The sequence below is a fragment of the Acinonyx jubatus genome, chromosome A3 (assembly GCF_027475565.1).
Source record: "Acinonyx jubatus isolate Ajub_Pintada_27869175 chromosome A3, VMU_Ajub_asm_v1.0, whole genome shotgun sequence".
NCBI classification, from domain to species: Eukaryota; Metazoa; Chordata; class Mammalia; order Carnivora; family Felidae; genus Acinonyx; species Acinonyx jubatus.
The window spans coordinates 30,121,120-30,147,842 of NC_069388.1; the positions used below are offsets into that span (position 1 = coordinate 30,121,120).

The 26,723-nt window shown below is 54.4% G+C and overlaps 1 protein-coding gene across 1 annotated transcript; it reads right to left on the minus strand.

Moving 5' to 3' along the window:
• Positions 1–194: 194 nt before the first annotated feature.
• Positions 195–21,439, minus strand: ADRA1D (adrenoceptor alpha 1D). The gene is made up of 2 exons (XM_027069269.2): positions 19,229–21,439; positions 195–1,637 (listed from the first exon to the last, which is right to left on the minus strand). Exons 1-2 carry the CDS (start codon positions 20,358–20,360, stop codon positions 1,033–1,035), a joined length of 1,737 nt encoding a protein of 578 aa, XP_026925070.2. The 5' UTR covers positions 20,361–21,439; the 3' UTR covers positions 195–1,032.
• Between the last annotated feature and the right edge of the window lie 5,284 nt (positions 21,440–26,723).

The following is a 26,723-nucleotide window of genomic DNA, read 5'->3' on the forward strand; positions in this document are numbered from 1 at the left end:
GATTACTGTTTGATTCCCAAGACTAATCATGTGAATTTTAAAAGCCACCAAACTCCTGAGTCCTTTGGTCATGCTAAAATTCCCAGAGGATAGCAGCCATCAGTTGAAGAGGCCTTAAGTTGCAATTAGAAAGTGAATGCAGACCCAATCTATCCTGTTGTGGGGCTTTAGAACTTGAAGGATTTTAGAAAAAAAAAAAAAGTAATTCTTTATGGGTTACAAGCTAAAGAGGGACAGTTTGCACAGTTTGGACAAAATAGAAGTACTCTTACCAATAAATATGTCTCAAAATGACAAACAAAGCTCTTCCCGTTTGATGGCTCCAGATCCCAGCAAGAAGTGACGGGCACAGGCACTATGTACAGAGTGTAAACAGTAAGGCCCTTGGACATAATGAGGGGCAGGGCCGGGTGATGGGGTATGCATGATAGAGCCTCTGTAGTGGGGAGTGGGTCCATGGGTCAATACAACAGGCTTGTACGATGGTCATCCAATCTGCCACCAAAGTTTGTTGGTGGTGTTGGCAGGTCCACTGGGTTCCTCCAGTCGGCAGTAAGGAGAAATTGTGTCCATTGAGAGCCTTGGCCCCACGGACTTTTTCCCCAGGGGAGGCGTTGGAGAGAGCCAAGCAGGGCCTCTGTGCCCCTTCCATCCAGGAGAGGCAGGCCTGCCTGGCCATACTTGAGGCTGTCTACCCAGGGTTCAGAGCAGGGATGGGACAGTGTTTCTCAAACAGGGATTGGGAGCCAGTGGCCCCACGGAGCCCGAAGCCCCTTCCTCTTCAAGAAGGAGCTCCGGGCACCTGTGTCAGGAGGGGGCCAAAACTTGTCAACTTTAAAGGCCTTACCCCGGCCCCAGTTCCTCAGGGAGGCCAGAGAGCAGCCGCCCTGATCAGTGTCCAGGTCCCTGATGCCGCACCGGCCTCTTGAACAAAGCCAGCCTCCCTCCCTGCCCTCCCCTCACCGCACCCCCAGCCCCTTTCCTCCTCCCCAGCACGCTCCCCGGCCTAGCTCAGGGCCTAGCTCGGGGTGCTTAAATATCAGTCTCCCGGAGGTTGCTGTAATCGGCCAATTCGTAGGCCTGGCAGGTGGCGCCTTCGGCCACTTCGTGGGGGACTCCCAGGGACACCGCCTCCACCTCCGCGCGCAGGGTGCTGGCGGCCTCTGCGCGCTGCGCGCTCCCGGCGCGGATCTTGTGCGACAGGCTGGAGACCTTGGCGCGCAGCTGGGTGGTGGGTCTCCGGAACGGCCCGAGCAGCCTCCACTCGCGGAAGGCGCAGGGCGACTTGCGACGACCGGCGACAGGAGGAGCCTGCATCTCGGGCGTGCCCGGGGAGCCGGGGGCGGAGGGTGCGGTGAGGGCCAGCGGGGCTCCAGGAGGCGCGGCGCCCGGGCCGGGAGCGCAGCCGGGGTGCGGGCCGCCGGTCGAGGCCCGCCAGTGGTGGCCGTAGACGCGCCAGAGGGGACGGCGGCGCCGGCGACGCCGGCACTGGCAGCGCAGCAGGCGGAGGAAGGCGCGCTTGAACTCGCGGCTGGAGCAGGGGTAGATGAGCGGGTTCACGCAGCTGTTGAAGTAGCCGAGCCAGAAGATCACCTTGAAGACGCCCTCCGAGGGCTTCAGTTGCGGGAACAGGGAGCCTGCGGGGAGGGAGGGGGCAGAGACCCACGCCTGTTAGATGCCCTCAGGCGCAAGGTCATCCACCAGGGGCTCTCAACGTATCTCCCCCAAGGGGTCCCTGAGAGAATTCGAAGGGTCCACGCACTTGGAGGAGGAAAAATCATCTTCCATTTTATTCACTTCTACCTGATAAGGAGCATTTCCCTCCATGATGAGTGTAGCCAATAAACCCGAATAGAATGACACCCAACCATAGGAAATCACGGTTCTTGTCGCTCAAAACTGGTGCTGGCTTGGCAGTTTCACAGGATTCCACCCAAGATTACAGTTCCCGCAGATATTTTCCTATCACATTCAGTTGCTGCAGATGCTGTGCAATGTTGTGTATGCTCCTATTTGGAAACGACAATCATCAGAACCCACCACTAGATAACCCTGCTATTTAATGCCTTAACCCAGAAGCACATCACTTACTAGATCACAGATTTCATTCACAAATATTTTGATGTTTTCAGTGAAATCGGTTTTATTTGCAATCCTCTGTGTTTTAGCTTATGCATTTGAAAGCATAACTCTTAAGAAGGGCTCCACAAGCTTGCCAGATGCCCAGGTAGTCTCTCACACAAAAAGGGTAAGAACTTTTGAATTAAATGTTGACCAAGGCTTGCCCCACATCAGGCACTGCGCTGGGCTCACAACAAACATGGCTAGGTTCTCTCAGTAGCTATGTGCATAAAATACCAAGGGAATGAAGATGGGGTGATGGCAGTGTTCAGCATGTGGGGTGGGGGTGGGGCTGCCAGGGTTCTCACAGGATGGACTGGAGTCTGGCAGGATGAGGAGCAGGTGTTAGGAGTGGAGGGGACAGGTGGGTAAGAGGATTACAACTTTGGGGCCTGGTAGTGTCCTATGGGATATGCCGAGGAAATGTCATTTGGGACAGATGGTGAAGACCCTTAAATGCTGGAAATTTCAGGGGCGCCTGGGTGGCTCAGTCGGTTAAACATCCGGCTTTGGTTCAGGTCATGATCTTGAGGTTCACGAGTTCCATCCCCGCGTTGGGCTCTGTGCTGACAGCTCGGAGCCTGGAGCCTGCTTCAGATTCTGTGTCTCCCTCTGTTTCTCTGCCTCTCCCCCGCTAGTGCTCTGTCTCTCTCAAAAATAATAAACATAAAAAATTTTTTTAAAAAATGCTGGGAATCTCTGTATTTATTTGTGAGTAGTTGGGAGTCCTGGATATTTTCAAGCAGGCAAGAGACAGAGCCTAGAATTAAGGCTCAATAAACACAATGCCCATGGCTGTTGGAATGCAGGTCAGGGGGGCTGTCTCAGCGGAAGTGGTCAGGCAAGCCTCTGGGGATGGCTTTGCGGGAGCAGAGCGCCAGGCAGGAGGGAGTAGGTGCACTAGGATCTGAGCTGTGTCAGAAAGACCCTCCTCACAAACTTCTCCCCTGGCATCCCCACCACGGACCTGAAAGAGTCACGTCTTCAAAAGGCACCTGACGAAATGCGAGGGCACGACCCAGAAAGCAAAAGCCACCGTCTCATGCTCACATCCTCAGCAGCAGCAGGGGGAGGGGGAAGGTGGCGAGAGCATGGCATCCCAGGCAAAAGCTGTGGGTGGGTGCCCGTGAGGCTGAGCAGGCCAGGGGCAGGGGTCCTTGACAAGTCAGGGGACCCGCTCTCTCTTCTCTTTGCCCCCAAAGAAAAACAAGCAGGGTCCCCTCCAGAGGGGGCAGAGGCACCATGCCCCCTTCTTTGACCCGGGAGCCCTTGCACATCACCCACCTCCCGCCCTAGGGAGAATTCCTGGTACCAAGAGACACGGTGGTGGTGGCAGAAGAGGAAGGTCACACAGCAACACGAGGGACAGGCCTCTCATACTGTGGTCACGCGGCCCTGAGCAAGTTATTTGGCCATCCAAGTCTCACGTTTTCTGTGAAATACAAGAATATTTCTCGGGGCACCTGGGGAGTTCAGTCGGTTCAGCGTCCGACTTCAGCTCAGGTCTCGAGATCCGTGAGTTCGAGCCCCGCGTCCGGCTCTGTGCCGACAGCTCGGAGCCTGGAGCCTGCTTTGGATTCTGTGCCTCCCTCTCTCTACCCCGCCCCCGTTCGTGCTCTGTCACTGTCTCAAAAAGAAATAAACATTAAGAAAAATCAAAATAAGTAAATCAAAAGAATATTTCCTAGGAAGGGATTTATGAAGATTAATACATCTCAGAGGCAGGACTTAGCAGGCTCTTAATGAAAACACTGGTGTGTCTTTATTTCCCCTCTCCCTATTCTGTGGCTTTTGAGAGAGGACAACTCAGCCCCGGGAAGGGACGCAGCTCCCAGCTCTGGAGAGGAGCCAGGAACAGAAGCCGAGACCTGGTGGGTTCGGGGGAGGCTGGGCAATCAGTCAGCATATGTTGAGAAGATAGTTTCCCCCGGGAGAGGAGTTGGACAGTTGTCCTCGGAATGTGGGGGCCACCAGGGTTGACCTCAGGCTCCAGGAAGGTGGCTCTCTGAATAGCATCCCTCAATGGCTGCAAAGTAAGACACAGTGCTGAAAATAACTCTGACTCAGGCCACAATTCTTTTATATTTAGCGCAGGATGACAAATCAGTGGACTATGCGTTCAGCTGCGAGCCTGAAGCCGGCCAAACAGCATGGTTATCAGCGTGGTGTTTACTCAGATCGGTGGGTGATATGGAGTATTGTACTATGCCCCGGGCTGTGTTATAAACACTATTCTAATTTATGCTCAAGCAACCTGTGCAGAAGCTTGCTACAGGCTGAGAATTCCTTACACACAAAGAACCGGGAACCACTCAGCCTTTCTGCCCCAAGATTTTCCTACTGTGTCCTGCTGAGGTTCTGTCTTACTTTGGGCTCTCCCAGAAGCCGATCCTGAGACAAGGATTCAAGTGCAAGGTGCGAACTGCGGGCAACTGGGGGGCACAATCCCACTGGGAGCTCTGGGAGACCGTGAAGTTCAGGGACCTCAGAGCTATCCCACCAGCGGGGTGAGGGAGGTGGGGTATCTATACACCCATTCCCATCAGTCACTGGTTGGGCTACTCCCAGGGGTGTTCATTTCCCACACTTCCTGCCTGCTGTGTGAGTGGATGATGAAGATTTTGGTGGGTGGAGAAAGCCCCTGGGCAAAGATGCCGGCAGGCCTGGGGTGCAAGTCAGCCCATATGCCCCTCAAGGTCCAGGGTCACTAACAGCATCTGGCACAATCGTTTCATGTGCTCTCTGCCCACTGTGCGCAGACATCTTGCCCGGAAAATACAGACGTCCGTGCCTGGGCTCCAGCTTCCACAGGCAACAGCACCTCTGTTCCCCTCACAAGTGGCAGTTCTGAGCCTCACACCCAGCTCTTTCCAGAGTGCTGCCGTCTGCCCTCCATGCCTCCCCGCACCCAGTCTCACGCTCCCTGCTGTCCTGCCCATCCCCCACCGGCTCCAACCTCTCACAAAGATCTCTGGGGTCGGAGGGGCCTGTGGGCACTTCCCGGCCCTTTGTGTGCATGGATGAAATGGGGAATTGCCCCGAGATCCCTGAGGATGGGCCTTTGGCTGACGGGCACTGTCCCTGCAATGCTGGCCTGCTGTGGGGACATCGGTGGACAAGCCCTTTTTGGGCCACCCCCAGCTTGCTGGTCCCTAGCCACTTGGACTTTTGGGCTTGTGGCTACTTCAGGCCAGCCTCACCTGTCTTGCCTTCTCGTCCCTCTCCAGGGGCCCGGCGCACGCCTCTGCCAGCCCCATAGCCCAGCTACAGGAAAGCCTCAATGAGCACAGAGGCCTCTGAGACCAGGCCGCTGTGTCTCAGTACCTGGCAGCCCCCTTCTCCGTCCCCGAGCTGGCTCCCTCTCCCACTCCCCGCACTGTCCCCAACCTTCCCTGCAGGCCGAGGGCCCAGGTGTGCTAGCTCAACTTGGCAGCTGTCATTAGAAACAGAGGCCCTCGTGGGACACCCTCCCTCAGTTCCCACCCCTCTCTCCCGGCGCCCAGCGTCACACCCTGGCTCTCCTTTCCCCTGTGGCTCCCGCTTCTCTTCAGCAGTCTTCACTTCCGTCTTCTCGTGCATTGGCTAAACGGCTACGCTCACTACTTGCCGCCCTCTGGCCTCTGCTCATCCTGGATTGCCCTTCCTCTTTCCTCCACCTGTTAGTGCCAGCTCCAGAGGTGCCTCCACCTGGAAGCCCTCCTTGCGCTGCCCCTCCCAACCTAGCAGTTAGGTGTACTCTCCCCATACATAGCACATCTTCTCACTTCTAAGGGCCAAGTAAGCTGCAGGCTACTGTCGGTTTCCTATCTTACCCTGATTATTTTTTTCCCCCAATGCTTATTTATTTTTGAGACAGAAAGAGAGAGAGAGACAGAGACAGAGCACGGACGGGGGAGGGACAGAGAGCAAGGGAGACACAGATCCAAAGCAGGCTCCAGGCTCCCAGCTGTCAGCACAGAGCTGGACGCGGGGCTCGAACTCACCAACTGTGAGCTCATGACCTGAGCCGAAGTCGGACGCCTAATGGACTGAGCCACCCAGGCGGCCCTGTCTATCTTATCTTTAAACTGGAAAGCTCTCCACATGCTTGGCACATCGTAGGTGCTCCACACATTCCAAGCCCTCTCTCTGTCACACCCTGCATCCCATCTGTCACCAACAACTATTGGTCCTGGAATCCCCCCCCACTTGGTGCCACCCTCAAATGACTATCCTCATCTACCCAAAGTGCCTTTTCATAGTTTTTTTTTTTTAAAAAGTTTTATTTATTTACTTTTGAGAGAGACAGAGATAGCGTGAGCCGGTGAGGGGCAGAGAGGGAGGGAGGGAGAGAATCCCAAGCAGGTTTCACGCTATCAGCGCTGAGGCTGATGTGGGGCTCAAACTCACGAAACCATGAGATCATGACCTGAGCTGAAACCAAGAGTCAGAGGCTCAATGGACTGAACCACCCAGGCGCTCCTCAAAGTGCCCCTCTAAGTGAGCCCCTTGCTCCAGCCCCAGAAGCCCCGCACCTTGTCCTGCACACAGCAGCTGGGAGGTCCTTTTAAAAAATAAGCCTGAGCACTTCTTCACTTAAAACCCGGTTTCCACTGCTGACTGCAGCTTCTTGTCCTCTCTTTCTTCTCCGTACTTTGACCTTCTGCCAGCCTCTTGGGTTTCTATCATCCCTGCTTAGCCAAGACTCCTATCCACTCACACCGCAGATGCCCCTTCTCAGTCTTCCCGTGTCCGCATCCTTCTGGATTTGGGTTGTACTTATCCATCCAGACCCTAACTCTGGAGCGAATCACCGGCTCCCTGAATACATTAGGGTCCCCGCCCTCAGCTCTGTCCGGGGCGTCCAGTGACCTCGCCGCTCACCCTCAGCCCGCTCTCCCGGAGTCCTGCGCCAGCCCCCTGAGCCTTTACTTCCCCGCCTTTGCCTCCTCTGGAGCAGCTGATCTCGCTTCCTGTTTCACAGAGAAAACAGAAGCTAAAGAAGCCAGGCACTGGCTCAAGCCTTCCTCACCTCTCCTCCTCCTTGGTAATAAAGGGGTCTCTCCTCCTGCCCAAGGTCAGCATCCCTGCTGATGGTGCTCTCCATCCATCAGTCCCCTGCAAGCATGCCCCTGTCACAGCTGCCCCCTCTCTGCTGGTTCTCAGGCTATGACGTCATTTTCTCTATTCGTTCTGTCCACACCTGCCGACGCCTCTTCCGCACCTGCTCCTCACTGCTTTGCTGCAACAGCCCCGCTCCTCCCAGATCCCAACCTGCAGACGCCACTCTCATCCATCCCTGACTCCTCTCATCACAGTCGTGGCTCCCAGGGCGCCACGTTCTTGGACTTTCTACTCGGTGTCAATTTCCTTTGCTGCTTCTTCCGCACCTCTCCGCTGCAAAATGTAGGGAGTGTCCTTCTCAGAAGAGTCTTTGTAATCTCTTCCCTTTGCATTCTCCTGGCAATTTCATCCCCGCTTACTTATTTATTTAAATATTCATTTATTTTGAGATAGAGTGCAAGCAGGGGAGGGGCAGAGAGGGAGAGGGAGACACAGAATATGAGGCAGACCTTAGGCTCCGAGTGGTCAGCACAGAGCCGGACGCGGGGTTCGAACTCACGAACTGTGAGATCATGACCTGAGGCTGAAGTCCGACACTTAACTGACTGAGCCACCCAGGCACCCCCCCCAGCTTGTGGTTTTAAACACTGACTTTAGGTTGATCATGCCCGCAGCTCTATTTCCGGCTCAGATGGCTCTCCCAGATTCCAGACTCAGATCCACCTGCCTCCCAGACGTCTCTACTTGGGTGTCTGCTGGCATTTCACACTTATCCTGACCTCATGAAGCTTACATTTCATTGGGCAAGGCCAGCAGTGCATAGGATAAACAAGGAAAATGCAACCATATCAGGTAATAAAATATGCTAAGGAGAAAACGTACTGCAAGGAAGGAAGATGGGAGGTGTGTGTTCATGAGTCTGTGGGTAGCTGGGGGTGGTGGTAAAAATTTTGGGTAAGGTGGCCAGGAAAGGCCTGCTGAGAATGTGACATTTGAGTAAAGAGCTGAATGAGGCCTGTGGACACCTGGGGAAAAAGTATTGCAGGGAGAGGGAACAGCGAGTGCAAAGGCCCTGAGGTGGCCCTGGCATGTTTGCAGAACAATGACGAGGCTGGTGGCTATAGAATGGAGTGACTGAGGGCAGAGAGGAAGGGCCTGAGGTCAGAACTCAATAGTACCCTACTCCAGGGGCCCTCCTACCCTGTACAAGACACTATCATCTCCCGCCTTGAGTAACTCAGTAGCCTCCCCACTGTCTCTTGCTTGCACCCTTATACCCTGCAATCTATCCTCAACCCAGCAGCTAGAGTGATTATTTTTTTGTTTTTTAAAAATGTTTATTTTGAGAGAGAGAGAGCACATGTATGTGAGGGGGAGGGGCAGAGAGAGAGAGAGAGAGAGAGAGAGAGAGAGAATCCCAAGCAGGCTCCGTGCTGTCAGCACAGAGCCCGATGTGGGGCTCGAACTCACGAACGGCGAGATCATGACCTGAGCCGAAACCAAGAGTCAGATGCCTTACCGACTGAGCCACCCAGGTGACCATAGAGCGACTCTTTAAACATATCACTCCATATCACTCCATATCACTCCTTGGCCTCCCAGACTCTCTAAAAGCTGCCCTTCCCCCTCTCTGTTAAGACCCCATGACCTACACAGCTCAACATGTGGCCCCCAACCTCTCTGCTGTCCCCTCTTCCTACTTGCCCCCCAACTGTTCCAGCCACACTGCCCTCCATGTTGCTTCCTGGACATGCCGGACACGCTCCCACCCTGGGCCTTTGCACTTGCTTTTCCTTAGAATCTTCTTCCCCCAGATCCCCACAGGGCTCATGCCCTAACTTTCGTGGTGACATCTCCCTGTCTTCCCACGGCAAATTGCATGGTCTTCCCGCCCACGACCCCCCCCCCCTCAGCTGGCACCGTTGCTGCCCCCTGGCACTTCCTGCCGTCTCCCGTGCTATTTATTTTTCATTTTGTCTATCATCTCTCTCTGCAGCAAAGTCCACAGGGCAGGACTCGTGCCTGTTTTGCTTGGCACGGCACTCCCGTGGCCCCAGAGATCTCCTGAGCACCCCGAACACACAGTAGGTGCTGAACACTTGCTGAGTTTGCCGAAGGAGTCCCTCTTCTCTACCTTACGTGTCCAACTGGCCATCACGGCCGGGACATTCGAGTTTCTCTCTAGAGGGGGTCCCCCTCCCTTCACCTCGCTCCTGAAGCCTTTGCTTAGTCTGGCATCTCATTTTGTTTGCATGGCTGGGACTGCCCCTGGGGTCCTCTGGCCTCTCCACTCTGCACATCGCTGCTGGAGGCCTTTTCTAAAACGGGTTTCTCTCCTTATCCCTCTGAAAAGCGTGAGTGGCTTCCGGTGGCTCTGAGGACCAAGCCCAGGCTTTCTGGTGTTGCATTCGAGGCTTTTTAGGGCACAGTGCTGTCTACGGCTTGCTTCCCTCCAAATCTGCCCCCACGCCGAAGGCTGAAGCTGCAGGCAGGACTTCCCACAGGGGCTGGCCTCCGTCTGCCTTTCTGCTTGGCCCCAACTGTTTCCTCCCACCCCGTCCTCCGGCCTCAGGTCAGATGTTCTCCCCACCAAGCCTGGGTGCCCTTTCATGCAAGCCTGCATTTTAGTAAAATTTGTTACTGCTCTGTCTACCCTTCTAGGCTCCCGGTTTCTCGAAGGCAGGAATGAGATTGATGGCTGTTTCCAGCCTGGCCACGAACACAGGTGCCTGACCCAGAGCAGGGGCTGAGGGGTTGTACTTAGGCAGCTGTGAGGAGAGGCAGTAAGAACGCAGGTGGGAGGTGACTGCAGACCACAAACAACTCCTGCTTGCTTCTCTCTTCTCCTTGACCTTGCTCTCACGTGAGTGTCCATCAGGCTTGCTCCCACCTGCCCTTCCCCATTCCCTATACTGGGGCGCCTCTGTCAGGAGCCTAACCTAATGTCCAGGGAGGGCTGGACGTCCACCAGTCATAAAAGGCAGGGCCTCTCCTTTGTCGGCAGGTAAGTTTATCCTATGGTATGTTGGCTGGGCCAGCCTGGCCCACACAGGGTTGGGGACACTGACACAGCCTGTGAGGTTTGTGTTTGGGGCCTTGATGACCACAAGCCAGTCCCCTCTCCTAAGGACCGGTGACGTCCAGGTGTAGGAGATGCTACTGAGGAGCCGGCTAGGCCTGCAGCTGGACCGATCTGGCCAAGCCTCGCTGAGGAGTGACCGCTCTGAAGCCATGGGGCGGACTGTGTGATTAACAGCACTCTTCTGGCATCACCAGAAGGAAACTTGTTCTTGGCAGAATGTCAGAATTCACAGCCAGCCTTGCTCATAACTTGCAGCCGACCATGAAATATCAGGCTGCACCCCAGCCTGCCCCCTCTCCCACCCCCTCCATCACGAGTCACTTTTCCATCCCCAGGCAGCCATTCTCTCTGGCCAGAGAGATAGAGCGGGGTTAAAAATACCACATTCAGGGGTGCCTGGGTGGCTCAGTCAGTAAAGCCTCTGACTCTTGATTTCAGCTCAGGTCGCGATCTCGTGGGTTTGTGAGTTTGAGCCCTGCATTGGGCTCTGCAATGATGGTGTGGAGCCTGCTTGGGATTCTCTGTCTCCCTCTCTCTCTGCCCCTCCCCTGCTCTCTCTCTCTCTGAAATAAATAAATAAACATTAAAAAAAATACCACATTCATTTAGATATTCAGGCATCTTCTTGCCAGCAGGGCTAGGAGAGAAGGAATTCCCAGCCCTAGAGTTGCTTTCTCTCTGCTGCTTCTCTCAACGTCTCACTCAGTGGCTTTCAATAGCTCCTTTGTCAAGAGAGGCTGGGACCTCTGCCACCAGCAGACCTCTCTGCTATACTCTAAAGGGTCAGACAAGCCTAACAAAGCACACTTGAGCTGAGACCTGAAGACCTTGTGAGGCAGTGAGCCATGCATCCATCTGAAGAAAGAATTCCAGACAGTGGAAAGGGAATGTGCAAAGGCCCTGAGGCAGCAGGGAACCTGAGATGCTGGAGGCCAACACAGAAGTTAGGATCACTGGAACAGAGAAGGGGAAGGGGAGAGTGGTATGAGATAAGGCCATTTTGAAGTGGGTACAATCATGGAAGGCTGTTGGGAAGAGGAGACCTGGATAGGGGCCCGTTCTCAGATGAATTGTGAGAACACAGAGGGGTGATTTGAGGGCACTGTGGGGCCAGCTATGCCAAGCCAATTCTCTTGGATAACTTGCCTTGCCAGTTTTCCATGGTGAGAGGTAACTGGTAGGTCCCTTGGCTTGAGACGGACCAGGAATAGATCAGAAGTCCTGTGCCCCCCATGCTTGCCTCAGGATCCATGAACTCTGTGAGGCTGGCAGGGAACTACTTGTCTGGCCTTGGACACCCTTCTGTAGCAGCAGGGATATAGGCAGAGGAGCAGTTCCTAGGTACACCCTGTCAGTGGTCTTCCTTCCTTCCTTCCTTCCTTCCTTCCTTCCTTCCTTCTCCCCTCCCCCTTTTTTCCTTCCTTTCCTTCCTTCTTTCTTTCCTTCCTTCCTTCCTTCTCCCTTCCTCCTTCCTTCCTTCTCCCCTCCTCCTTCCTTCCTTTTCTTCCTTTCTTGCCTCTTTCCTTCCTTCCTTCCCTCCCTCCCTCCCTCCCTCCTTCTTTCCTTCTTCCCTCCCTCCCTCTTCCTCCCTCCCTCTCTCTTCCTCTGTCTCCCTCTCTCTCTTCCTCTCTCTCTCTCATTCATAAATTCATTCATGCATTCATTCTTAGTACTTCCTAGCTCTATCTGCTGAATCAGGGACTAACTCAATATCACGGAACAGCTGAGAGCTCAGACTGTGTTCTTTAAACGATCATTTACTACTAAGAGAAACTAAGGCTCTTCAGAGAAATGGTGGCTCCCAGGTTCTGGGGGGGAAAAAGTACAAGCTGAGCCTGAAACATCTTATCAGGCATCTGAGCCTCTGACCAATCTTAACGGCGCCAAATAGAATTCTTGGCCAAAGCCCTGAACCGGAATCTGATCAAGCCAGTTTACAGGAAGTGCAGGGAACAGAGGGACACATTAAATGGCACCATGTGGATGCAAACTCCAGACTGTGGGCAACTCTTTAGGACAAATGATCTGGTTTCCTCACCAAATAAATTTCAAGGAAAAGGTGGGGAGAGGAGAATCTTATAATTTAAGAGACCTAGCAGGCAAATCAACCACCTGCAACATGTACCCTATTTGGATCCTGATTCAAACAAACCACAAATTTATGAGGCAACTGGCTACATCTGAACACTAAGTAGACAGTATTTGATATTAAACAATCTTTTTTTTTGCATTACAATGGATTGTAGCTATTTTTCAAAAAGTTCTTGCATTCTAGAAATATATGTTGAAGAATTTACAGATGAACTGATATGATGTCTGGATGTTCTTTCAAAAGAATCCTCAGTGGTGGGGCAGTGGGTGGGGTTTGGGATGAACCAAGACTGGCCCTGGGTTGACGATGTTGAAGCTGGGTCATGGGAATCAAGGAGCGGAATGGTGGGTGCCGGGGGCTGGTGGAGGCGGAAGGGAGTTGTCAATCAACAGGTATAACGTTCACTTAAGATGAATAAATTCTGGGCATCTACTGTGCAACACCGTGTCTACAGTTAGCAATATTGTATCATACACTTCAAAATGCGTTAACAGGGTAGGTCTTGTGTTAAGTGTTCTTATCCTAATAAAACAAAACAAACAAAAAAGAGTGCTGTGCTTTGCCACTCAGACTCTTGTCCTGGGAGGATGTGAAGAGAGGGAGGATGTGGGTTCTACCCCTCCCTCCCTCTGTGCACATTAACTGAGCACCTACTATGTGCCAGGTTCCGCAAAGGCACAGAGAGGGGATGGCTTGCCAGCCCTTTCTTCAGGCTTTTGGGCCAGGGAACAGTGATGCCACTACTTAGGACCTGCAGCAAAGCATCCCCCACCGCTCCCCCCTGTGACCATAGGTCCCTGCACGACCTCGGGGAACTTGGGGAGATGAGTCCTTCCACACTCTCAGATGCACATGCACATGCTACCCTCCATAGCTGGCTGCCAATGTGTGCTTTCCAGTCTGGACACCAATTCCTCAGCATGGCTCAAGCCTCTCTTCTGCCTCGTCCTGTCTTCTCTCTAATTAAGCCACAAGATGATGACAGTCAAGTTAGAAAGCACATGCGTTGCAAGAATATAGCTTGATGACTATGTGATGTGCACACCCCGATGTAATCACTGCCCAGACCAAGATCTAGAACATTCTCGGTTCTTCAGAAGGCTTTTTTTTAATTATTTTTTTTATTTTTTAAAATTTTCATCCAAATTAGTTAGCATATCGTGAGTTTCTTTGCTCTCTCTTCCAGTCAATACCACCTACTACACATACCCACTATTCTGATTTTTCTCATCAATGAGTGTTGCCCGTTTTTGAACTTCATACACATACAATCATCTAGTATGCATGTTTTAACTTCAGATCTGGCTTATGTTGCCCAACACAGTGTCCGTGAAATTCATCCACCTTAACTGCAGGCAACACGGTTGTTATTTTTCCTCGCTGTATGGTAGTTCAGCCAATGAAAACACCACAATTTATCTCCCTTTTCTCCTGTTGATGGCCTGCTGTCTCATCTTGTGACCCCTCTTCTTATGGGCTCTCCATTCCACGTCTCCCAAGCCACGAGGCACCCCACAAATACCTTCATGCTTCTGTATCTACACATGTATAGTTTCCTCTGCCCTCGTGCTTTGTGATATGTGTAAGAATATTGGCCATTGCAATGCACTGTGATCAAAACATGTGCGGAGTGTTAGGGGAGCATGAAGGAGTACCTAACTAAATCTAGGGGTGGTCGGGGGTGGGCAGTGATATCACAGGGCTGAGACTGACAGTGTGGGAGGGAGGCCCAGGTATGGCTCACAGATAGCTGGAGGTGGGGTTCTGGGACTGTGGCTGGACAGTCCTGGGACTTCTGGTATCTGAGCTTCCAGACAGCTTGTACGCCCTGTATTTGAAAGGGGACTGTGCGCTCTGAGCCTCCGAGTCTGCTTTGCGTGACTGAGCACATTCTGAGGCCAATTCAGAGGCCAGTGAGGCTTGGTGACCTGCCCAACCAAAGGGAGCTCCAAGTGCAGGATGGGGGTCTGCCTGTGGTTGCTAGGGTGGGGCTGTCATGAGTGAGTGTGTGTGTGTGTGTGTGTGTGTGTGTGTGTGTGTGTGTAGGTCCCAAGGGGGAGTTCTTCTGCAGATGGGGGCTTGCCAGGGCAAGGTTCCCCCAGTTCCTTTGCTCCCCTTTTGCCCACAGGGATTTCTACCCCCAAACACTGGCCCATACCTCTGGGGGGTGAGAGGACTCCTGCACTAAGTGCCCTGGGCCAGAGGCTTTAATCAGGTGTACTTCCGGCCGGCCCCAGCCTGCACCATGCCCCCTTTCTCTGGGCGTCCTCAGTGGAAGTCTTCAAGCAGCAGGTACAAACTTGCTGCCCCTCTCCAAACATATTCCATAAGTTTGGGTTCCTCTAGATGTCAGGAGGGGCCTTTACACAATGTCTTGTGATTTTCTAAGTTCCGCGCCAGCTTGCTGGGGTGAGGGGAGGGGGGACATATCTGAAAGGGACAGGGCTTCCAAGATCCCCTCCTCCACAGGCCCCAAGAATTGGTGACCGTATATTCTGTTGTTCAGCCTGGAACACCTTTGAGAGTGAAAGGGGAGCGTCACTAGGAATCATGCCCGTCCACAGGCATAAATAACCAGGACTGGTCCTAGGCGAACCAGGATGCAGGGGCACTCTGGTGCACGGGATGGCTCAGCTGGGCATCAGCAGGGAATGCCAGGCAGGTGGGCACCCTCCCATGAGGGGGAGCGACGCTTCTTGTGTCCACACACAGCTCCCCGGGTGCCCCAGAAGGAGCCCTTCCTGGCCGCCCTTCCTGGCCTTGTGTCTGGCATCTTGGGGTCAGACACGTGATAGAAAGAACATCAGGTTCTTTGAGCTGAGCCTCTGCCTGCCTGTCACGTGCCCTGCTGCTGCTGCTGCTGCTTATGGGGAAAGGGGACAGTGGAGGTGTGGGAGATCCCTCTCCTGGCCCCTCAGGATTTCAGGTGACGTGTCTGCGTCTCACTCAGTCCTTTCTAGCCAGTGTCTTGGGCCCCCAGAGGCTCCGTGGTTCAGGACAACGGGTTTGTGTCTCTCCCAGCTGTCACGCTGGCCTGACCCACAGCATCTCAGGTTTATAGATGGCAGTCCCATGGCCCCAGGACCAATGACCCTCTGGGACCCTGGGATCCCTTCCTAAGGGTCTCAATGGTCTCTGGGATGTCGGGGTTGCTCACCGGCTGTGCTGTGTCGCCGCCGCGGCTGTGGCTCCTACTTCCACTCAGCTTTGTGTGCAGAGGAGTGGGTGAGGGGCACCCTGGGTCTGTTTGACAACCCCTGGGTTGGGGCCCTACTAGGTGCCACAGTCTATAGCCTGAGCTGGCACACGCTGTTCTTTCTCAATCCTTCCAACTCTGGTGCTGGTCACACCCGGCATGGAGACCGGGGCCTGGGAGGAGGGAGATGCCTGTCCTCCTGGTGCTCTCCTTCTCTGCTGCTTTCTGGTTCCTTCAAAGTGGGTGCTCCCCGAAGCTCTGTCCCCAGCCCCTCTCTTCTCTTTGTCCCTCCATCCTATTTCTGCGAGACTGTACCCCATGCTCATGCTTTGGCAACGACCTCCATTCTTGGTCCCCTTTATCTAAGTTCCCAGCATCCCCCGCCCCAGCCATATATTGGTACTTTCATACCAAGATATACCATCCCCTTGGATCCCACATTCCCCCCAAAAGTTGTTGCTCAGAATTTTCCCTGTTCCTTCAAAGAAACCTTCCTCCCAGGCCTGGGCCCAGTGCTGGGGGTGTCAGGACCTCCTGGCCCCTTCTCCTTTCTGCATAGCCCTCAGGCCACTCCTGCCCCGACTACAGGCTCTGCTCCCCCTTCTCTCTGGGGCCCTGCCCCACCCTCCAAGCCACACCACGGCGGATCAGAATATTCTGGTTCCCTGCTTGGCCTCTGTCCTGCGTGCTCCTTAGTGCCAGATTCCACTCAATTTGGCTCCACCAGGGCTCTGGGCTCTTCCCTGGGACTCAGGAGGCTGGGCACAGCACAGACTGGCAGGAGGGAGGAGACAAGGACACGCTGGGGGTCCCACACCAAGCGTGAGGAGCAGCAGAGATGGAAGGATTGAAAAAGAGCCAAAGGCCATGGAAATGTAGGGATGACTTCCTGGAAAAGCAGCACACGTGCTCTAAATGTCAAAAAAAAAAAAAAAAAAACCCACAAAAACCAAAAAACAAACAAAGCCAGTAGCCCTTTGTTGACTGTTAACAGTGAAAAACGTGAAAACTCTAACGTCCGGCAGAAGCCTCCATCAACACCCCACGGAACACCCTCGCACGGAATACGATACTGCTGCTAAAATGAACCAGCGTGCATAAATCTCACCAACATAATGAAAAGGCAAACTCAAGAATGATGTGCACGGCCTGATGCCATTTATATACATCCTAAAGTCACACTGTACGTTACTATGGATGGGGATGTCAGCGGTAAGAGTATAAACAGATGAATGGGGGTGACAGACTCCACATTCACTTCTCGGGAGGGAGGGAGAAAAGGAAGAAGGGACAGCAGGAGGGGACTTACTTGAGGCCGGGTTCTATTTCTTCGAAAAAAGAAAGAAAAGGATCTGAGGCAAATATGGCAAAATGTTAACATCTGTTCAATACGGGTGATACAGGGGCACTTGGTATATTATCTTCTCCTTATCTGTTCATCATTCTGTAACCCCAAATAATAAAAGAACATAATTCTGTACACAGCTTGATCATTCCCTACAGGGGGCCAGTGTGAAGCGAACGGCAGAGGGGAATGAGGGCACCCGGGACGGGGCACAGCTGGGCAGGGACATGGTGGGGGTTGTTTGGGGGGAGAAAGGAGCCTGGGTGGCGAGTCTGGTCGGGGGGGCAGAACGTTCTAAATCCTGGGCAGGTTTCTAAAGGGGGGGGGGCGCACTGGCTTTCTCCTGCCTGCCTGCTCAACCCTCCAAATGTGTGGCTCAGTGTCCCTGCCTCCCTCTACCCCCACCGCAGCCTCTGGCTGGCTGATTTCCAAGTCAGTGATTTATTCAGCGAGCAGCTGATATATTCAGCAAGCAGCTACTACGATAGCAATGGCTTACATGGCACTCACGACATGTGACGTTTGTATGCACATGTAATAACTCACTGAACTCCTGCCGTGGCCCTGCAAGTGGGCACTGCTACCATCACCACCGTCCCGAATTTGCAGATGTGGAAACAGAGGCACAGAGAGGTTCGGGGATTTGCCCGAAGTTACACAGCGAGTCAGGGGCAGAGCTGGGACTTGAACCCAGGCTATCTGGAGCCGGAGCCCGCGGGGCTTGCTGCTGTGCTACGTTGCTCCTTACATGCCAGGCACTGTGCTGGGCACTGTGGATTTGGTGACCACACAGCCTTGGACTTGAAGAGCTTCTGGCCAGTGCAGGGAGGTCAGGCACCAGCCAAGCAACACGCAGACGTGAGGGAACAGAAACTTGTCCCCCCAGGGAGAAAAATACAGAGAAGGACACGCTGAGACTGAGATGTCTGGGAAGGCCTCTCTGAAGAGGGGACATTGAAACGGAGACCTAAGGTTAGCCGGGGATGGGGGTGGGGGGAGGCAGGCTAGACAGAGGGAAGAGCAAATGCAAGGGCATGAGCTCGGTGTGGGCAAGGAACTGGAAGAGGGTCAGGGGAGCCAGAGCGCGTAGTGAGGAAGCGGCAGGGCAGCAAAGCCATGAGGCCATCACTCAAGGCCCTCCTTCCAGGAGGGGGACCCTGTGTCCGGGTCTGCCCCCGCTGTCCTGGTTTGTGCCTGTGATCCCAGCATAAATATTCATAATGTCTCATTTTGGTTTGGACAATAATAAATTTGAAGGTCACCCTCACAGGCGTGTTTTGTTTCCAGGGCAGTGTGGAAAGCATTGAGGGGTTTTAGTAGAGAGCGACACGCTAATCTATAATGCATAAAGTTCACTCCGGCTGCTGCTGCGTGGAGAGGGCCTGCAGGGGAGCAGGAGGGAAGCCCTTGTCCCCTTCCTGATTCAGCCGCACAATGTGGAGGGAGCGAGGCCTGGGAAAGGCAGCTCGGGAGGCCCCAAACTGAGCCTGCAGACATGGGCAAAATGACTCAGGGCAAATGCGTCCCCAGAGATGCTGCTCCCCTTCTGCTCCCTGTGCTGACCCAGCCCAAGGCCCTCTAGGAGGGGCCTTCAGGGGTGGAACTAAGCCCCTGAGAAAAGCCGCCTACCTCCCAGGACGGCAGGGGGCCTGCCGAAAGAGATAAGAAAGTTCTCAGAAAAAAGGACTCAGTAAATGTCAGAAACAACCATGAATGGTATTAACTTCCCATTTGATAATTTGCCCCTCTCCCTTTCCTTCTCATGGCACTCAGGCGCCCCTCCCCCCCCCCCCCCCCCCCCCTTCCAAGAGGAGATTTCGGAAGTGAGAGCCCAGGGCTTTCACAGACACGGAGTGAGTGTGGGAAAAAGCAGGTGGCTTCCAGTACCTGCTAATGTACATGCATGTTGGCCTTGAATGAAAGTAGGCCCACCCACAGTGCACCCACCTCCCAGGGGTGGGGGGCAGGGGGGCTGGCATTCACATCTGGCTGTGTGCTGGGAGGGCGGGTATGTAGAGGAACATGTACACCGCTGACCACATGCTATGGGCATGTGCCCGCACAGATTCCACCGACCTCTTGTATTTTGGGGGTTCGGCTGGGAACGGCAATTCAGAGGGAGGACAGAAGTCAGAAGCCTGGAAAATGAATCCTGCAGGCACGAAAGGCCTCTCGTTTGTCGCCCACAAAGTGCACCCGCCTAAGAGTCCAGGAGGGTTACTGAGTCAACCTTCCATGCTCAGGTGGAGAGGCACCCTCCACCCGGGAAGGCCATCCAAGTCTGGGTGCAGGGAAGGCACGGCCACAGGCTCAAGGCGGAAGGGAAGGGGCTGGAGAGGGGTCACTCACCAAGCGGCAGGACGAAGAAGAAGGGGAACCAGCAGAGCACGAAGACGCCCACGACGATGGCCAGCGTCTTGGCCGCCTTCTTCTCGCGGGAGAACTTGAGCAGGCGCACGGACAGAGAGCTGCGGAAGGTGTGGCCCTTGGCGCTGCGCGTCCCGTGCGCCCCGTCGGCGCCGGCGCCCGCGCCGGTGCTGGCGCCGCGACAGTGGATGCGCAGCACCACCTCGGAGGCCTTGCCGCGCTCTCGCTTGACGCCGGCCTCGAGGCTCCGCGTGGTGCTTCGAGCTACCACATACACGCGGCAGTACATGACCACGATGACGGCCATGGGCAGGTAGAAGGAGCACACCGAGGAGAAGACGGCGTAGCCTGCCTCCTCGGTGATGCCGCAGAAGCGCTCGTCAGGGGGCACCGGCTCCTTCCAGCCCAGCAGCGGCCCCACGGACACCACGAGGGCCACGGCCCAGAGCAGTGCCAGGATGGCGGCCGCCTTGCGCTCGGTCATGATCGCGGGGTACTTGAGCGAGTGGCGCACGCCCACATACCGGTCCACCGAGATGGTGCAGAGGCTGAGGATAGAGGCCGTGCAGCACAGCACGTCCACAGCGGCCCACACGTCGCAGAAGGCCCGGCCGAAGGCCCAGAAGCCCAGAACCTCCATGGTGGCCGAAAAGGGCAGCACCGTGGCGCTCAGCAGCAGGTCGGCCACGGCCAGGTTCACAATAAAATAGTTGGTGACCGTCTGCAGGTGGCGGTTGCAGGCCACGGAGAGGATGACCAGCAGGTTGCCCGCCACGGCCGTGAGGATGAAGGCGGCCAGGAAGACGCCCACGCCCACGCCCTGCGCGCTCACCACCAGCCCCCCGACGGCTGCCGTGCCGTTCACCTCGCCGCCCGCGCCCGCGCCCCCTGGCTCCCCAGCGGAGCTCCGGTTGTCCTCGCCGCTGCCTGCGCCCACCACGCCGCCGCCGCCGCCGCCGCCGGCGGCGGCTCCCGGCACGCCGCCCACTGCCGGGCCCTCCGAGGCGGCCGCGCCGCCCGCGCCGCCCCCGCCGCCGCCCGCGCCGGAGCCCCCGGCGCTGCTGTCAGGGCGGGGTCCCTCGAAACTGACGCTCAGGAGGTCGCGGAAAGTCATCTCAACGCGCGGCCGTCGGGGGCCGGGCCCGGGCGCAGGACGAGCGACCGGACAGGCGAGGGGCCCCGGGCATAGCCGCGGGGCTCGGGCGGCAGCCTGGCGCGCGGGTCCCGTCGGGGTCCTGCCCGAGTTGCTGTAACGCGGAGCGCGGCTGTCCGCCAGCGGAGCGGGGCCGGCGGCGCGGCGGCCGGGGCTCCCGAGGCTGGTGTCGCGGAGTCGGAGCGAAGAGCCGGGGGCCGGGGACGCACGCCGCTCTCTGAGCGTGCCCAGGCTAGCGGGCAGAGCGGCGGCTCAGGGGCCGGGCAGTGCAGGCAAAGCCACTGCGGCGCTCGCTTTCCACCGGGCGCGGGGGGCGGGACGGAGGAGGGGCAGCGCGGGGAAGGAGGAGGGGGCGGTCGGCGCCGAGGGAGGGGGCCCCACTCGCCGGGAGAAGGGGCAGTGCGCGCCGGGCGAGCGGCAGTTCTGGGGTCCGGAGGGGCCGCGGCGCTGACGCCCGCTCCGGCCCCAAGGCAGCAGGTCGCCGCGGGTGCCCCCGCCCGCCCTCTCTTCTGGCGGTCAGCTCCGCGCCCCTTCCCGCGCCCTTTTCCGCGCCTCTGCCGGACCTCCTCCCCTTTGCCCCTCCGCCGCGTCCCCTTTCCTCCCGCCCTTTCCCCCTGACTCTCGGTCACTCGCTGGTGCCCTTGGGCGCGCGGAGCGGAGACGGCGCGGTTCCCGGGTCCCCGGGCTCTCGGGCTCCCGGCTCTGGCCGCCAGAGAGCAGCAAGCGCCCGGGATCTGCGGACTGCGGACTGGACCGCGCAATACCGCGGCGGGTCGCCTCCTGGGATTGCCTGGATGGATCTGCCGCACCTCCTTACTCCTTTCAAGCCGCCGGTCGGGCGAGGCTCTCAAACACCTCCGTCCAGTGCCGTGGAGTGGAGAGAGACCGGGAGGGATCAGATGCCAGTGCTGGCCTGTGATGGGAAAAGGAACAAAAGACTATATGGTTAAGGCCCTCGGACCCTGCCCACCACACATCGGTTCGCATATACCAACTTCTGCATTGTTACTTTGCTTCCTATCAGAAGTTGTAATAAAACTTCTTTGCTACACTAAATAAGTGGCCTTCTTCTGGGGAGGGAGGGTTTTAAGTGCAGGAGGGTGGGAAAGGGCACTTGGCCCGATGGTTAAAGAGTGGGGGTGGGAGGGGTGGGTGGGCAGACTGTCTGACTCCAAATCTGGGCTGTGTCCCATATGAGCTCTTTGACTTCTTTGTGTCTCAGTTCTTCATCTGTAAAATGAGGATAAGAGAAGTTAGTGTCTATTTAATGATGTGAACACTGGATAAGTTAATATGCACTGAAGCCTGAGAACGGTGCCTGGGTTTGTTGGCTGAGTGAGGCTTGGCAGGGCAAGATTTGGACAGGGAGGGCTGAGGGCCGAGGGGTTGTGGAGCTGGTATGAACCGGAGACACAGGTGGAGGGTTGGGTTTGAGGAGCCTCTTGCTAACTAGCAGGACTGGGTAGGGAGGGACAAAAAGGGATCATTCCTTTGATTGACGTTAAGATACTAAGCAGGGTAGGTAGGGATCATGTTGGACACTCTGGGTGGTAGGGAGAAGGGAATTGCAGGGCAGAGGTAAGCGTGTAGGTGCAGGATGAGGAAGGCTTGAGCTGTTCCAGGGAGATGAGGGTGTATTTGGAGAGCTGTCTGGGAAGAGGTGGAGAACTCATGGCTTTGGTGCCCGCTAGTTGTGGATGACACAGGGCAGGATGTTTGAGAGTCCTAGATGAGCAAGTGCTTTGGAGAAACAGCAGAAAATGGGAGAAATGTTGAGATATGGGTAACACCCTCTCATACCGACCTCCCCAGCCCAGGAAGCCAAAGCTGTTAGAGTCTGAGCTTAGAAACAGCTTTTCTGAGGCCCTCAGTTTTCCCATTGCATCGTCCACCTTTTTCTTGGGTCTTTGAGAAGTTACTGTAGGGAGTTGGAATGAAAGCAAGGCGAGCCCTGGTGGCCCTTGGGTTCTCTGCGATCCAGTGGCAAAAGCTTCTATTTAAGATGCACAACTTAGCATCTGCGTTTATCTCCCCTCCCTTATGAGACCCCTTGAGAGCGAGCGTAAAGAAAAAGAAGTTCATCCTACAACTGAGAAGTTAACTCCTGCGCTGATTAACCTGGACTTCAGCCCCTACGAAAGGTCATGAGGGATTTGAGGAGATCTGGACCTCCTCCTCCCTCATGAAGATGCTGCAGGCAGTTGTCACTTTCAGAGTCAGAATGCTGGATGGGAGAGAACGCTGATGGAGAAGGTGTTCCTGATAGGTATCCTGTTTTCGGGGACCAGCAGCCCCCAGTTCCCTCCCACCCCACCAGCCTTTATTCGTTCATTCAACACAAGGTAATGACGGTTGCCTTATTGATGCTTATGATGTTGAATAAAGCAAAGTCCCTGCCATTCTGGGGCTCACGAATTCAAATAGCAGAAAGCGTTCCTAAGAGTTAGGAGGAGGAGAAGTTTTCTCTGGTTTGATATCTGAGTCCGGGAGACTCTCTCCAATGAAATCTTCAAAGAAGATCTAAATCCAGAGGAACTCTTTTCCACTACTCCCCCCCACCCTCCCCGTATAGCAGTGGAATCTGAAAGGGTGCAAACTCATACATATCATTGGGAGACCCGGTTAAAGCTGCCACTTCCCGGTATCAGTCCCTGTGAAGAACATGGACATCCAGTCTATTCTCCAGCTGCAAACGGATCTCTAGTCCTAGCCTAACTTTTAAGCTTACCAGCGCTTGACTGTACCCCTGGCTACCACCAGACCTATAATCCTGACTGACCCATGACCTCAGCCTTCCTGATCCCCCTAATTGTGCCATTCGCCCCAGATACATACTGTGGTCAGCAGGGGCAATGGGTGAAGGGGGGGAGGCCTCAAGGCTACCTCCCCTCACCCTCAACCTAGCAGAGCTGGGAGCTCAGGACTGGCACCTCCTGGTGGTCGTGGGTCAGGGAGAATCCGGGGAAAGGATGTTGTCTGCCGGAAGGAGATACTTTGTAATCTGTCCTTCTAGCCCCATCCCTTGAGCCTGCAGGGAACTTGAGGCCAGTTATGATTTTTTTAAAAAGGTTTATTTATTATTTATTTTGAGAGAAAGAGACAGAAAATGCATTTGTGGGGGAGGGGCAGAGAGAGAAGGAGAGTGAGAATCCCAAGCAGGCTCCGTGCTTTCTGCATACAGCCCGATGCAGCACTCAGTCCCTTGAACTATGAGATCATGACCCGAGCAGAACTCAGGAATCGGACGCTCAACTGACTGAGCCACCCAGGCGCCCTGAGGCCAGTTATGATTTGATTATTTATGCTAATTTTTGCTTAAAATTAGGGGAGTTGGAAGTTAGTGGCTGTTATCTCCCGTCACAGTGGAAATGGTAGAGGCTGGCAACGGGAGCCAATAGAACGATACCCCACTCAGAGCCTGGCAAGCAGCCCACGGCTCTGCAGACCCTTGGAGTTGGTGTTTGCTTTGCAGCTGTGCTTGCTTCTGCTCCTAAGAGATATTCATTCATTCTTTCTTTCTTTCTTTCTTTCTTTCTTTCTTTTTAATTTTTATTTATTTTTAAATTTTCCTTAGGAGAGGAAATAAGCTGAGAAGCAGGATACCATACAAAGTTGGAAGACCCACTGGGGTGGAAAACTTTCCGAGTGGGGCAGAGATTGGTTGTGGTAGGTTAAAAGCTGTTATAAACAACCCCCGAGTGTGCGTGGCTTGGTGCAATGAAACTTTAATTCTTGTTTACTCAACATCCAGTGTGAATGTACCTGGTCGGCAGCTCTCAGGGACAGATCTCTATGAGGCGACTCAGGAATCCAGGCTCCTTCCAATGCGTGGCTCCACTTTTTCCCGGAGCCTGGAAATTCTCCAGGATCCTGGAGACCTTTTCTAAATTGTCAACGACCAGCTGCCCAAAGAACAGAGGGGACTGGGGCAGCTTATGCAGACATTTTAGGAGCCACACACAACACTTCTGTCCAAGCCCATGCCCCCACTTAGATGCAAGGGGGAAATGTGGTTCAGCCAACTGCGCAGGGAAAAGGGAATGAATTTGATGACCATCCAGTCTCTCTGTGCTGCAGGACAGCAAGAGTCCCAGGAAGACTTGATTTGGGCATTAGTTAGGCAATGCCTCGTGGATGGATTGTGAAAAGAGTAAGTAGATTGGCTGCTCTGAACCCCAGCTAACACTCCATCCAGACCCAGTGGATGCTTTTCATGTGGCTCTTCCTTTCTGACCAATCCTACCATGCACATTTCCAGCACAGCCTGCTACAAAAAGGTGAGAGTTGGGATACCATTTGGGAATGAACTGGTGATGGTGAGAATTCCAACTCACTCAGCTCTGGGAATGCACAAGGGGAATCAAAGTGAGCAGTGGAGACTCAGCTAGCATTGCTTTAACCTTCACGGAGAGTTGGCGATCCCTTTAGAGTGGAATCCACCCACTGCCAATGGGGAATCTCTCACCTTCCTTTATCAGTGCCGAAAAGTCTACCTTATAATCTGGATCTCCTAACTCCAACAACCAGTGTTTCTCACTACATCACATTTTCTTTGTACCTGCTAGTAGAGGTGACATACAAAGTTACTATCTCATCCAGCCCCTGAGATCAGATTACCCATTGTGTGTAATGCCAGGAGAGGAGAAGACGGTCCATAAGAATCTTATGTGGTAAACGAAAAGAAAGATGAGAGAGTTCCAGGGATAAAACTTTGCTAACCTGACCAATTCTCTGACCCTCAAACAGAGCAGCAAATGCTAACGAGGGAGATTTCCTAACACAGAATTGAAATAGGCCGGTCAACTGAGAGGAAGTGGCCTATAATCAACTGGAGAGGCCAGGAAGGGTTGCATGACTCCAATCCCAATTAGGGAGGCTGAGACAGCTCCTGCTGGGATGTCAACCTTCCAGCTCACAAATACGATGGCCCACAGCCATTTTCCATTTCCTTTCTCCTGGGCCAAGATTTGCGGGAGAAAAGACAGTGAAAAAAGGAGGATTTCCCTTGATAATGATTCCCTGGAGGACAGAGGGATGGAGGAAGCAAAAAAAAATCCCAAGTATCCCAGGAAGACAATTAGGAAGTGAGACTGGCCTTCCCCACTTTAGTGTTCTCCATGCCTTATCCCTTGGGCTCCTACCAAATTCCCCCTTCTTCTCTCTTCTGTAGGTTAGTCACTGATTCTTTTTTTTTTTTTAATTTTTAAAAAATGGTTTTATTTATTTTTGAGGCAGAGAGAGACAGAGCATGAGCAGGGGAGGGACAGAGAGAGAGGGAGACACAGAATCCGAAGCAGGCTCCAGGCTCTGAGCTGTCAGCATAGAGCCTGACACAGGGCTCGAACTCACAGACTGTGAGATCATGACCTGTGCTGAAGTCGGACACCTAACTGACTGAGCCACCCAGGTGTCCCCGTCACTGATTCTTTGATCCCCCATTTCCCCCATGAATGTAAAATGGTGGTAATAACTGTCCCACGTGGGGATTAAGTATCTGCAAAAATCCCACTCACCTCCTTTGGGTCTCCATTGTCTTTGATTTATTCCTCTCTAGTACTTTGTAATTTCACTGTTTACCTGTGGTATCTGGAGACAGTGGCCTTCTTGGGATTTCCAGTGACTGACATAATTGTCTTTTTGTGCCCAGCAGCTAGTGCAAGCCTGGGCTCTTGAAGTTGCTCAGGGAGTTTGTTCAGTCGGTGGAGGAACATGTGAATCGACAAATGAAGAAACCGGTGAATGAGTCAAAGCATGAAGGACTGCACACCTCTGAGTGTTGTCGAGGGTTAGAGCATATGTCTCTGTCCCTGACTGCCAGCCTTTTGCAAGAGGTAACTAGGGAGGACTCCTACATTCCAGGGAGCCTGGTCTGTCTAGGGCAGGAGCGGGCACCTTCGTTCTAGGAGGAGTGCTTCTGGGAGGCACCAGTAGGAGCTGGACTGCAGTGGTACATGTCCCTGCTCCCAAAAGGGAATGGAAAGGGCCCAGGGTTGGAACGCGTCTGACATGTTCCTGTAGTTTTTGGCTTGGGCTGCCGTCTAGGGCCTCGGGCCTTTGAAGGAAGGTGGTCACTGGACCCCACAGGGCCCAGCGAGTGCTCTGATCTGGGCAGAAGGCTGCTCTGGGTCTGCACATACGTAGCAGAGGAACACTGATGACTCATTCAGCTAATATCCATTTGAAATCATCTGGTTCTACCAACTGGCCACCTTGAGAGTGCCAGAGATTATGTGAGTAAAGGTTATGAAGAGATTGTTTTTTTGGTCTCCATTCTTCCTTTTGAAAATCAGAAGCTAAATGTTGGTGTTTTAGAAGGGCCTCTCT

Coding starts and splice junctions, on each gene's coding strand:
- ADRA1D (XM_027069269.2), bottom strand. CDS start 20,360: ATGACTTTCCGCGACCTCCTGAGCGTCAGTTTCGAGGGACCCCGCCCT. Junction 1,638..19,228: donor CTTCTTCGTCCTGCCGCTTG/GTGAGTGACCCC, acceptor CCCTCCCCGCAG/GCTCCCTGTTCCCGCAACTG.